This window comes from Balaenoptera acutorostrata, chromosome 13 (assembly GCF_949987535.1).
Source record: "Balaenoptera acutorostrata chromosome 13, mBalAcu1.1, whole genome shotgun sequence".
NCBI classification, from domain to species: Eukaryota; Metazoa; Chordata; class Mammalia; order Artiodactyla; family Balaenopteridae; genus Balaenoptera; species Balaenoptera acutorostrata.
In genome coordinates this window covers 1,231,035-1,243,700 of record NC_080076.1, presented here as the reverse complement: position 1 = coordinate 1,243,700, position 12,666 = coordinate 1,231,035, and the positions used below count along the sequence as shown (strand labels likewise).

The 12,666-nt window shown below is 50.6% G+C and overlaps 1 protein-coding gene across 1 annotated transcript in view; it reads left to right on the top strand.

Annotated features, from left to right (window-relative positions):
- Positions 1-3,711, top strand: part of SALL3 (spalt like transcription factor 3) — a 17,109-nt gene extending 13,398 nt beyond the window's left edge. The window contains exons 2-3 of the mRNA XM_057527020.1: positions 1-2,123; positions 3,280-3,711. The exon at positions 1-2,123 is cut by the window's left edge and continues 1,362 nt beyond it. Of these exons, the coding sequence (XP_057383003.1) occupies positions 1-2,123; positions 3,280-3,711 (2,555 nt within the window). The remainder of the gene's footprint in view (positions 2,124-3,279) is intronic.
- Positions 3,712-12,666: the final 8,955 nt, after the last annotated feature.

The window sequence follows — 12,666 nt, the reverse complement described above, 5'->3', positions numbered from 1 at the left end:
CCACCAAGGGCAACCTGAAGGTCCACTTCCAGAGGCACAAGGAGAAGTACCCCCACATCCAGATGAACCCCTACCCCGTCCCCGAGTACCTGGACAGCGTGCCCACCTGCTCCGGGATCCCCTATGGGATGTCACTGCCCCCGGAGAAGCCCGTCACCACCTGGCTGGACAGCAAGCCCGTGCTGCCCACAGTGCCCACGTCGGTCGGGCTGCAGCTCCCACCCACCCTCCCCGGCGTCAGCCTCGGCAGCTATGCCGACTCCCCCAGCCTCACCCCCGCCAGCCGCTCCCCACAGCGGCCCTCGCCGGCGTCCAGCGAGTGCCCCTCTCTGTCCCCAGGCCTGACCAGCTCCGAGGTGGTGACCACTGAGTCCCCGCAGCCGGCACCCGGCGGGTCTTCCCTGCCCAAGACCGAGCCCATGAGCCTGCCTTGCACAAACGCCAGGGCGGGGGACGTCCCCGCCACCGGGCAGGTGTCTGCCGCGTCTGCCCTCGCGGACAGCAGCCTATCCCCCGGCCTCTGCAGCCCGGTCCTCCCGGCCGGCGCCGAGCAGTTCAAGGCCAAGTTTCCCTTTGGAGGGCTGCTTGACTCTATGCAAACGTCCGAAACCTCCAAGCTGCAGCAGCTGGTGGAGAACATCGACAAGAAGGTGACGGACCCCAACCAGTGCGCCATCTGCCACCGCGTGCTGAGCTGCCAGAGCGCCCTGAAGATGCACTACAGGACGCACACGGGCGAGCGGCCCTTCAAGTGCAAGATCTGCGGGCGTGCCTTCACCACCAAGGGCAACCTGAAGACGCACTTTGGGGTCCACCGCGCCAAGCCGCCCCTGCGCGTTCAGCACTCCTGCCCCATCTGCCAGAAGAAGTTCACCAACGCCGTGGTCCTGCAGCAGCACATTCGCATGCACATGGGGGGGCAGATCCCCAACACGCCGCTGCCCGAGGGTTTCCAGGACGCCATGGACGCCGAGCTGCCCTACGACGAGAAGGCCACGGACGCCCTGAGCGGCTACGACGACGACATGGACGAGAACTCCCTGGAGGAGGACGCAGAGCTGAAGGACACGGCCGGCGACCCGTCCCAGCCGCTGCTGGCCTTCCCAAGCTCCTGCCCGCCCTCCCCGCCGTCCGTCATCTCCAGCATCGCCGCGCTGGAGAACCAGATGAAGATGATGGACTCGGTCATGAGCTGCCCCCAGGTGACGGCCCTCAAGTCCCTGGAGAACGGGTCCGGGGAGAGCGACCGTCTGAGCAACGACTCCTCGTCAGCTGTGGGCGACCTGGAGAGCCGGAGTGCGGGCAGCCCGGCCCTGTCCGAGTCGTCGTCCTCCTTGCAGGCCCTGTCGCCCGGGAACAGTAACAGCGAGAGCCTGCCTTCGAAGTCCCCGGGCCTCGGCGCCCAGGAGGAGCCGCAGGAGACGCCACTGAAGACGGAGAGGCTGGACAGCCCGCCCCCCGGGCCCGAGAACGGGGGTGCGCTGGACCTGACGGCCCCCCACCCCGGCCGGCCGGCCGTCAAGGAGGAGGCCCCCTATGGCCTGCTGTTCCTGAGCCGAGACCGGGGTAAGTGTGCGAGCGCTGTGTGTCGTGTCTGTGCAAAGGCTTTTGCTTGCAGGAGCGCGCTGCAGATCCACCTCCGCAGCCACACCAAGGAGCGGCCGTTCGTCTGCGCGGCCTGCGGGCGCTGCTGCTCCACCCTGGGTAACTTAAAGCAGCACTTGCTGACCCACAGGTTGCGCGAGCCGCCGCCCCACTTGCTTGACCCCAGCTTTGCTCTAGGTCCCGGCCAGGGCACCCCGAGCCTGGGTCCCGGCTGCGCGCCCGCCGCGGTCAAAACGGAAGTGAACGGGCACAGCAAGGCCGGCCCGCCGGCCGAGGGCCCGCCGCTGCCGGCTCCCATCCAGGTGCCCGCCGGGCCCCCGACGGTGATGAGCCCCGGCCTCGCACCCATGCTGGCCCCGCCGCCGCGCCGGACACCCAAGCAGCACAACTGCCAGTCGTGCGGGAAGACCTTCTCCTCGGCCAGCGCCCTGCAGATCCACGAGCGCACCCACACCGGGGAGAAGCCCTTCGGCTGCACCATCTGCGGGCGAGCCTTCACCACCAAGGGCAACCTCAAGGTGAGGGCCGCCCGGGGAGCCCCCGCGTCCGCCTCCCGTGGTCCTGGCCAGGGGCACGGCCGCTGCGGAGCCCCCGAGAGACGGCGCGCGTGTGCCTGTGTGGCGTGTGGTGCGCGCGCTTGCGTGTTATGAGCGCCGTGTGTGTGCCTGCGTGTGCACGTCGCCTGTGGTGCTCCCACACGTGTCCGGTGGCGGTGAGGAGCTTGCCTTCCACTCGGGCCCGGCCTCCCCTTGAGGGGCTGGTGCTGCCCGTGTGGCTGCAGGGCGTCGGGGTGACGCACGCTGGCTGACAGGGCAGGCCCAGGGCCGGCGCTGCCCGGAGGCCGTGGGACGCTGATACCAAGAGAACCGGGCCTGTAGATGCTCACAGGTGACGCAAGTGATGCAAATCCCGCCCCGAGGCCAGGGGTCCGATCTGTGGTTTTGTCCACGTGGACGCCACGAGGGCCCAGCGGGCATCTGGGAGAAGCTTCCCAGACTGAGGGCCGGGGGAGGGGAGGACAGTACGACGACGTCACGTTCGCGTCTGAGATACGGCCACGCTGCCTGTTTTCCCCGGAGGTGTGGAGTGTGTGGCCGGGCACCGAGGACCCATCCAGGGCTGTGCCCACAGCCTCAGGGGAGTGTGCCGCTTTCCAGCCCACGTCAGGCACCTGCGTGGGTCTCGGTGACCCCTCAGGGACCTGTGGCCTCCACTTGCTGGTAGGATGAAAGCCGCCTGAGGGCTCTGCTGACCACAGGTGCCCAGGCATTCCCGCCGTGCCTGGGAGAAAACCAGACACGGGCACAGTGAAGCCAGGAGTTCTGAGTATAAGCCAACTTGGGGGGCGGGACAGGAGCTTTGGGGCCCTCCGGGTGGCCCGTGGGTCTGACGCCTTAGGGGCAAATGATTCCATCAAGCTGTGAGCTGAAAGGGACATCCGTTAGCTCGTAGGGCGGCTTGCTTGCTCTGTGTACTGGACAAAAGGAAGTGTTGGAGGTTCAAATATAAGATGCTCAGAAAAGCTCACCTAACAAGTTTGTTGTCCCCAGCGAATGCTTAGGCTGGGGAAGAGGGGAAGGAAAGGAGCTGGAAGGAGTCCCCGGGTCCCCGGGCGTCTCTGTGACCCCAGGGCTGGGCGCACTCACGCCGGGGTGTGTCTCGTGTCCCCCGCAGGTGCACATGGGCACCCACATGTGGAACAACGCCCCTGCCAGGCGCGGCCGCCGCCTGTCGGTGGAGAACCCCATGGCCCTGCTGGGCGGTGACGCCCTGAAGTTCTCCGAGATGTTCCAGAAGGATCTGGCCGCACGGGCCATGAACGTGGACCCCAGCTTTTGGAACCAGTACGCCGCGGCCATCACCAACGGGCTGGCCATGAAGAACAACGAGATCTCTGTCATCCAGAACGGAGGCCTCCCCCAGCTCCCAGTAAGTCTCGGGGGAAGCGCGCTCCCCTCCCTGGGCCCCCTGGCTGCCGGGCTGGACAAAGCGCGGCCTGGCAGCAGCCCGCCCATCGCGGGGCTGGACAAAGCCAAGTCGGACGCGGGAGCCGGCCGGCCGTTCACGCGGTTCATCGAGGATAACAAGGAGATCGGGATTAACTAGCCGCGTCCCTGCCCTGTGGGTCCCCTTCCCCGTTCACCCAGAGCAGGAAAGACGTCACCGGGTGGCTGCCCGAGGTGGCCTCACCCGCTGCGCCTTTCGCGGTGAGCCTGACCGTCCTCGAGAACTCGGCAGCCTTTGCAATAGATTTAAGTCAAAAAGAGACGTCCTCGGAGAGCCACCTTGGGAACAGAAGGGGCTCAGAGCACATCCATTCCGTCCCTCCAAAGCCCAGCAGTGCCCAGAGGGGGCTCCCCACCCTATTCCAGGAAACTCGTTCAGTGGTTTTGTTCGAATTAGTTAGAAACTTGAACTCTGTCATTAGAACTCTTATCTCGAAGACGTGGTCTAGTGCTCTCGACGCTATGTATCATGGCAGTACCTTCGTCTGTAGTATTTATGATGTTAAGATGATGCGGGTAACAGACAATACAGCCCAACTTTAACGGAAGCTTTTGTACTGCAGAATACATCTGGCTGTGTGATTTTTGTTTTTTAAAGCAAGATTTGTTTTACTATAAATAAGTGGGTTATTTCCATGCAGGCAAAATTGTGAAGTTCTGTTAGGAAAGAGCATGCTTTTCGTGTGCAAGCACCTGTCAGTAACAAGCCTTTTTTTTTTTTTTTTTTTAATTTAAATGTTTGTAGCTGCTATGTGGATAGTGTTCTCTAGTGTGGTGTGTAGCCCAGCAATTGGCAACAAGTTACAGACAGACACCACCGTGAATTATTCACAACGTTATAGCAGTTGTGAGTAAATATTTCGCGTTATCAAAGCTGTACAATAAAAAGGTAATGTTTGTATAATGTGGTTGAAAACTCTTAATTTATACTCTTGCACTTTTAGTATTTTGTATTAGGGAGGTTTGTCTATAATTGGAAAATTTTAAAAGATGTTAATTATTTTATAAATAGTACTTTGATTGAAGGAAAATGAAGAGGAAAAAAAAAAAAAAAAAGCTGTTACAGTCTTAGGTCAAACGATATGAGAAATCTGTGCTCCTTAACCGGAAAAGCCACCAAGACTTGTCAGTTCCTCAATAAACTAGGGCCGGCTGTTTCTTAAATTAAATGATTTAACTTTTCTACAAAGCCCATTTAAAAACTTGACCACCCTAAGAAAACTTTGATGAATTCCTCTTAGGACTGTGACACCAGTACAAGCCAGGAAGTAACCAAGAGGGCGCCGCGCAGGTATGATGTTACCGTAGCCTCTGCTCTCTTTCTCACGCGCCCCCCGAACGAGAGTTTGACTGCCTGCGAGGCCTGCTTTTGTGCTCAGTAAACTGCAGAGAGGTGTCGGGTGTCAGGCAGTATAATCAGTCATAACTGGGACGTTTTTCTGAGTTCCTGATTTATTTATTATCTTCTCAGATGAAAACAAAGCACACTGTCATCTGATCAAAGTACAGTCTCGTGCTGGTGATTCTGTCCATTGCCCCGTGTCAGGAAAGGGCCCTGGGCAGGTGCCGGGCGGCGGGGCTGAGCCAGGCCCACACAGAAGTGTTGTGTGCTCTACCTCATTTTGTGCATTGCAAGCATGCTGGAGTCTGAGACCGTGAACTTCCTCTGGCAGTGCTGTCCCAGGTCGTCGTGGGTGGCCGGGTGACAGTGCGAGGGGCTGAGTCCCCGAGGAAGCAGTCGAGCCTTCTCAGTTGAAACCGAGAAATAGGACCATCTTTCCAACACAACCACAGCAGCAAGTCACATCGTGTCACTGAACAGAGTTTCAAAGACTCACAGATAAGCAGACCTAGCAGTGATCTCCGTCGGAAATGAACCCTGAACTCTCCAGCTCTGTTTCCCACGCAGATGGGATGGAGTGTGCCGGGGGGTACCCCCTCTTCTCACGGGGTGGGTCGGGGGTGTCCCAGCGTCGGGAAGAGAAAACTGAGGTGCTCGGTGTCGCTGTGTTTCAGCAGTGAATGTTCTTATTATTTATCTGTGTCCTTTTTGGTGTGTTGTTTTTTTTTTTTTTTCCTTTTTGGTTAGTATTTGGTACCATGTAGTGTTCTCTCCTCGCAAAAGGGTGTGTATATAACGTAAGAAAAGAGAAATGTAAAGTGCTGTAAATAAGATGGCTCATGACGGGACAGTGAGACTGTCCCCACCCTGTGCTCAGGGCGAGGCCGTCCCTCTCCGCATGGTGAAGAGACACTATTTTTCTATTGCAACACCGTGTAGGGCCAGGGGCCTCCCTGAACCAGTGGAGAATTGTTACCCAGATCCAATATTTTTTATGATGAAATCTGTGGCTTGACACATCTACTGATTGAAATGGATGTCTTAGTCTAGGTTCCTATTTTTGTCATATGGAATTGAATAAAATGCAGGATGTAATATTATTTCTGAATGGCGTTCCTTGATTATTCTAATGGAGAAAGTGGAATTTGAGGTTATGGTCATTGATGGTGGATGTATATTCGTGGTGTTTCTCCAAGGAAAGTCACTGAGTTCTGACAGCTTAGATTTATTAAGCCATATCTAAGCGTGTCTTGATTGGTCTCGAAATTTTCATGTTTCACCTTTTTCTAAAATAAAAATGCAGCCTCCTAACTGTGGATTTTTTTTTTTTAATTTACGTCTTTGATGGAAGAAGATGTAGTAGAAAATGCTTAATTATTAGAGACTATTGGCGGTGTCCAAAAACGACTACATTCTGAATTACCATCCCATTGTCGGCATTGAGGGAAAATATCGGCTCTTCGGGTCCCTTGAAAACTAAATCGCTGTGCCTCTAGTGACAAGTTGGGAGGGAGGTGTAGGGAGCACAGTGTGGCCGCTGTCGGCACCCTGCGCCTGTGAGTTCCAGAAGGAGGAAGCCCTTCACCTGAAAAGAAGCTTTACCTTGCCGATAACATTTGAGAAGACTTAAAACTTTAAATCATTTAATAGCTCCTGGATTACAAGATATACAATCCATTTCTTCTTTTTAAAAAATAACTACTGATACCTAGAAGCCACAGTAAACTTCACCTGGGAAATGCTGGGTGATTTTGAAGGCGCGATAAGGTACTAACCACTAAACTAACTGCCCAGCCTCCCGGCAGGTATCGTATAATCATAAGCCTTAGGAATTAAACCCTGTTGATTGCTGAGCTAGAGAGAAATCATGAGATACAAACCTCAGATAGTAAAGTGACTTTTTTTTACATATGGTAAGGAAATAGCAAAGATTTCTACAATCATTTAAAGTAATTAATATAAGTTAAAATGCAAGGGAAAAGAAAAGAGATTTACTTCTTATTTCAAAAACGTTTCCAACATAAAACCAGAGGTGTTCGGGCTTAACGAGCCTGGGTATTTACTTCTTTCTGACATCAATTCTGGCTGCTCAGACCATCTATCAAAGAATCATAAATGCCAACAATCCCTAAAAATTATTTGTTTAAATATATTTCTATTCTGAGTTCATTACAGGAACCGTTAACATTTCAGACTAATTAAAAAGTATTGCTTAAGGGCTAAAAAGCAATTGTTTTTAAACCCTCACTGTTTAATTTTGTCCCCGTGGAAGCTTGAAGGCAGCCTGGGTTCCCTGCCTGCTTCTCCTCTGTGCTTGGCAGACAGCGCCCAGCTCCTGCTTCGGCTTTAAGAAGCTGCAGCAAACATCAGGGGTGTTTCTTTATAACCGGGCTGCACAGAGGTTTCCAGCCCAACCGCCTTCAACTCGCTGTATTTATTTTGGCTGTCTGTCTAAACCGCGTAAGTCCAAACCCCTCATTTCTTTCCTCTGGTGCATGCTTGCAGTGGATAACAATGTCACATACGTGTAATTCTGTGTCCTGCCTGTCACCTTGCGAGCATGCCTGCCAACCTGTGGGCCTCGGGGTTCAGTCTTTGTATTTAAAATCCTGTGCTCATTTGCTAATTGCCGGCACTGAGGCACTCGTTCATTCCTTCAAGAAGTTTTTTAGGGACACAGTGCTTCTTTGAAAAACAGAGGCTGTGAAACGTTTCTGTCAGCAGCAGGTCTCTTGGCTGATTTTTAGCTACAGGAAGATTTTATCTACAAGATATTCAATACAAAACTAGGAAAAAAATTAAGTCCCCCTTTTCTTTTGCACTTAAGAGGGAAATACTGCATATTGTTTCAGCATTTTTTATGAAGGGAAAACTTTAAAATGAAATCACCGTAGAAACATTGTCCTGCCGTTCTCCTGTCCACAGTTCTGTGCCAAGTCACCAGGCGTGAGCGTGTGGGCACTGCCCCGAGTGGCCCAGGTTGGCTGCTCTGCTGTGAGGCTCGGGCAGGGGACAGGTGGGGACAGGGCCAGGCTGCCCCCTTGCCTGGCTGTGCCCTGTGAAAGCTGCAGACTTCCCTCCCTGCTCTGCTTCCTGATCTGTAACAATGGGGGAGAATTTGATCCTTAAAATTTCCACTTCTAAGAGCCGGTGGTTTTTTTTTTTTAAAGAACTACTACTAATGTACATCTTTCTTTTCCCCCCCCCAAAATTCACTAGACAGACTAATTGACGGTATTTGTACAGAGAGAAAATACAAATGATTACCTAAGAATATAAATATTGAAAAATCTATTACAAATGACTTTGCTAAAGAAAATATGTGGAATCATTTGGACCATGAAAAATATGTTGGTATCTTTGATTTTTTTTAAAGCATTAAATTTATTGAAGCTTTTTAAAATGCAACTATATTTAAGGTAAAATAAAGTCAATCTCTGTGAACATTATGCTGACTGCACTTTCTATCAGAAAAGAGACTTTTTTAAATGGTTTGGTTTTTGTCCTGTGCACTGTACACCTCACATGCAGCGCCTCGTTGAGGTAATTAATATACGTCTATCTATATACATCGATGTATTCAAAAGAGGATGCAGTTAAAAGCAGGTGTTATCTCTCGTTCTTTTAGCAAAAGATTGAGAACCTAACTATTAACATTGGGTGTGCTGTCCTGATTTATAACCGCATCAGCGGTCTGTGGTCTGACTTCTTTGGAAGCCTTAGAGATTGTACTTGGGGGGCTCTACCTCACCCCCTTACGGCTGAATTCAGGGTTGCACTGAGTGCCGCACCCAAGCCAGTGGGAGATGATCAGAAAGTTGGTGAGACAGGAAAGAGAGGAAAGGGGTGTCATTGATGTAAGAGTACATTCGTGTTCTGTTCTATCAAAGGTTCTCTACGCCACTAAATGGAAAACATGATTCATAAGCCCCCTGAAGTAAAGGGATCTGTGCGTATCCGTGTGAATCACTCACTGTATCTGATTCAAACGTGGAAATAAATGTCTGATTACCGTAGTCCCAAATGTGCTTATTTGTGAACATGGGAATTTTGCAAACTCCCCCAAACACTTTCTAAGCTGGTCTGATACGCATATTTTAAAATCACAGTATTATCTATAAATTAGGAAAGTTGCAGAAGTGTGAATTCCTTCACGTTCCATCTGGCACTTTCAGTGCTCACTGATTCCATTTATTAATTTTCTTTCTGGCTTAACCTCCAGGACACCTGAATTTTCATAACTTTTTACAAGTAGAGACATAAATATTTAAATGACCAAAGTTGTCACATTTCTTTTATAACTGGCGTATCTCTTGATTATATATATGTTATAAAGCATTTCTATTTTATTTTACTTTTTCTATTTACGGTATCAAGGATAGCTTAGGAAAAGCTCTCGTTATGACCTAAACTTACCCAGAAGAAGAAATATGTCACACCTGCCCACAAACGCCACCGCCGAGGAAAAACAAGCAGGCTTAAAAAAAATATTTTCCACCCTTCTGATGGTGAAAGTTTTAGGGATACACAGTAGGAAAAGCATATAGAAACTTCCCCACACATTCAAATAATTGAGAGATAAGTTAGATTTTGAATTCATTTTCCTTCACTAATAAGCCTAGAGTTGTTTGGTTTTTTCCCCTAGGAAATCGGCTGGTCTAGGAACAGTTCTTGGGGTAATGATTGTGCTTGAGAGCAAGAAGAATGAACATTTCCTTTAGATTTTGTCTTTCAGCATTTCCATTCTTTATTTGGTTTCTTGTTTGGGGCTTTTTGTTTTGCTCTGTTCGTGATGTTTAGTAACAGAGCTTTAGGTGCTGCCCCTAAATGCAGAGGCAATATGGGTAGGGGTTTGGGGTCACTAAGAAAAGAGTTCTGGAACCCAGATGTTTCCTATTTGGGACTTTAAAAAATTGTAGATAATTGAAAAGAGGTAGGTGCTGTGAAGGCGTTCTCTTCTAAAGGTGAACAATTCACTTATGTGACATCGTCTGCAGACACTTGGGCTGAATAAGTCACCCAGCCAGCGGATAATTTCACCCCCAAAATGACTATAGCTCTTTATTTACTACATATGGAGAAAAGACCACCAACTTATAAAAGAAACCAATCTTGAAACTGTACCAGCAGTGGAAATAAACACTAACAGAGACATAAAGAATATAAAACTCACCAACATCTCAGAGAGTTTTATAGCTGCATTAACCTCATAGATTTTCAATTAAGAGCTATAGGCAATTTAGGAAAATGAAGTTGATCAATAAATATTTGTAAATGATTAGCTTTTCCTGAGGACAACTACACATTTTTCATAACCTCAGTATATTTTATAGGACTTGAACAAATCCTGGCATATTGTTTAAGGTAATGAGTCTCCCAATTCATTTGTTACAATGAACTCCTTCCTTATCCACTGAAAGACCCTTCCTTTATGTTTCTCCCTTTGCATTGCCGTCCCTTATCCAGAGTTTATCTCCTGGCTTGGTGTTTCTGTTTTTTCGATTTATGTTTTAACACTTTTGTCAACTGTTTTGCTGGAAAATAGTAGGAGAGCAAGTTATAAATTAAAAATCATAATTCGGGGGAGTTCCCTGGTGGTCCAGTGGTTAGGATTCGGCGCTTTCACTGCCGTGGCCCGGGTTCAATCCCTGGTCGGGGAACTGAGATCCCACAAGCCACGCGGTGCGGCCAAAAAATAAATAAAAATAAAAATCATAACTTGGTTATTTTCAAGGCTGGTCCCTGAGGCTAAGCTCTGAGCTGAGTCATCTTTCTCTTCCACTAGGCTGAATTACTCAGTTTTAGAAATACAGACTGTCTTCGAAGAAAGGAAAATCATGGCTGGACTTGGTATTAACTGAAGACAAATTCAGAGTTTTCTCACAAGTCCTGAAAAGGGAAACTCAGAGATGAGTTAGCGTCTTGACACCCTCCCTTGTCTGCGGGCTTCACTTTGGCTCAAACAAAGCATCCTCTGTGGTGTTGAGGACTTACCTGGTGAGCCCCGTGGAGCCAGCTGAGAAATGCGTCTGCATGTCTGTGCAGGGAGGGGGTGAGAGACAGAGACCTGTCCACCGCAGGGCCCATGCGTCTGCTGCCTGGAGACCCAGCCTCTTGCTCCCCCAGGACTGATAAGATCCTGAAGACGACAGTGAATGGGGACCCAGTAGTTCATTTTGCCTTTCTTGTGTGGTTGATGGTATCTGACTTGATTCGCTTTGGGTGCATGAAGGGAATAAGTGTAGGCTATTTAAAATTATAAGTGCATTAAAATAGTACTTGTAATCACAGGAAAAAAAGTAACCACCATACCCCAAATCAAGCCTTAGTGAATGAACTACAAAGAGAACATAAGTACAAGATCTTGAAGAAAAATGACATTGCCTGGCCCTTGATAAAACTCACTTTTTAAAATATTCTTAAACCCCAATGTTCACCTCAGTCAGTGATAAGAACTAATTTAAATTGTTTTGATCTTCACTATTTTGTAGAAATTTCTACTTTATTGATAAGCTGTATGTGCCTGAAAAAGCAACCCTTTAAGAATCAACTTTCTAAGGACATGCACTTAATTCAGCTTAGCAAATACCTGTTTGTCCAGAATAACAAGTTAAGCTTTTTGAGCAGAAAATAAAGCTGAGCTTAATTATTTTATTACTGCATACTCCCTGAGGTGAGAAAATGCTAGTTTCTCTAAACTTCGTAGGCAGAGAAAACAGTCTGAGTATGTTTGCAAGGGCAGCTTGGTTGTTATGTTGGAAAATATTGTGTTTCACATGCATTTAAAAATTGCGTATTCGGTATGATTTGTATTTACCCTGCTTTTGTAATTAAAGAGACAGGAGCTTTTCTTTGGATGCGTGGGAATTCCATTAGCAGAGCGTTAGGTGTGAACGCAGCCTCCTCTTGCTTCCAGACGAGGCCCTGTTACACAGACGTGTAGGAACCTTCTCTCTCCCCAGCAGTGACATCACGTCCCTACCTGCTGCTTCTCTAGGAGCTACTGGCGGTTACTTTCTATCCCTGCCCTTACTGTAGCCTGGGACCTTTAAGGTAGAGTCTGTTTCCTTTAGAAACGTGAAACCAATCTTGAAACACTGCAACCTTTCTAAACACATAAAGTACAATACTTTCCAAAATTAACAATAAAATGGGGTGCAACACAAGTCCTCTGGCTCTTGGATGCAAGGACGCCCCCGGGTACCTGACGCTGCAGGGATGGAGCGCGGGTGCCCTCCTGGCTTCCGGCGGCTCCGCTCTGCCCCCGCACCCCCGTGCCACCTCCAGGGCCCTGGCGGGGAGGAGACCAGCCTCACGGCTCCTCCTCCTCCTCCTCCCAGAACCCCCCGCGCCCCGGGTTCTGCCCCCAAAACGCTGCGTCCTCGCGCGTCGGCCCCTGTGGACGGGCCGGGCCTCCCCTGCGTGAAGAGCCCAAGCAGCCCGAGCGTCCCCAGCTGCGGGGTCGCAGAGACTTGCCTTGTGTGGGCATTCAGGGCGCCCTCAGCGCCCGTCCCCGGGTGCGCACAGCGCGTTAGAACTCGGGACAGCAGAGCGTGGTGGGCAGGGCGGCCCTGAACGCGCAGGAAGCCGCACGCAGGAAGCCGCACACCCACCAGCTGCCCGGAAGCGACTCGGGGCCCAAGGTCGGGCGGCCCCAGGGGCGGCCCAGGCGCGCGCAGGCTCCACCTCGCCCGCGGGGGGTCCTCCCGCAGG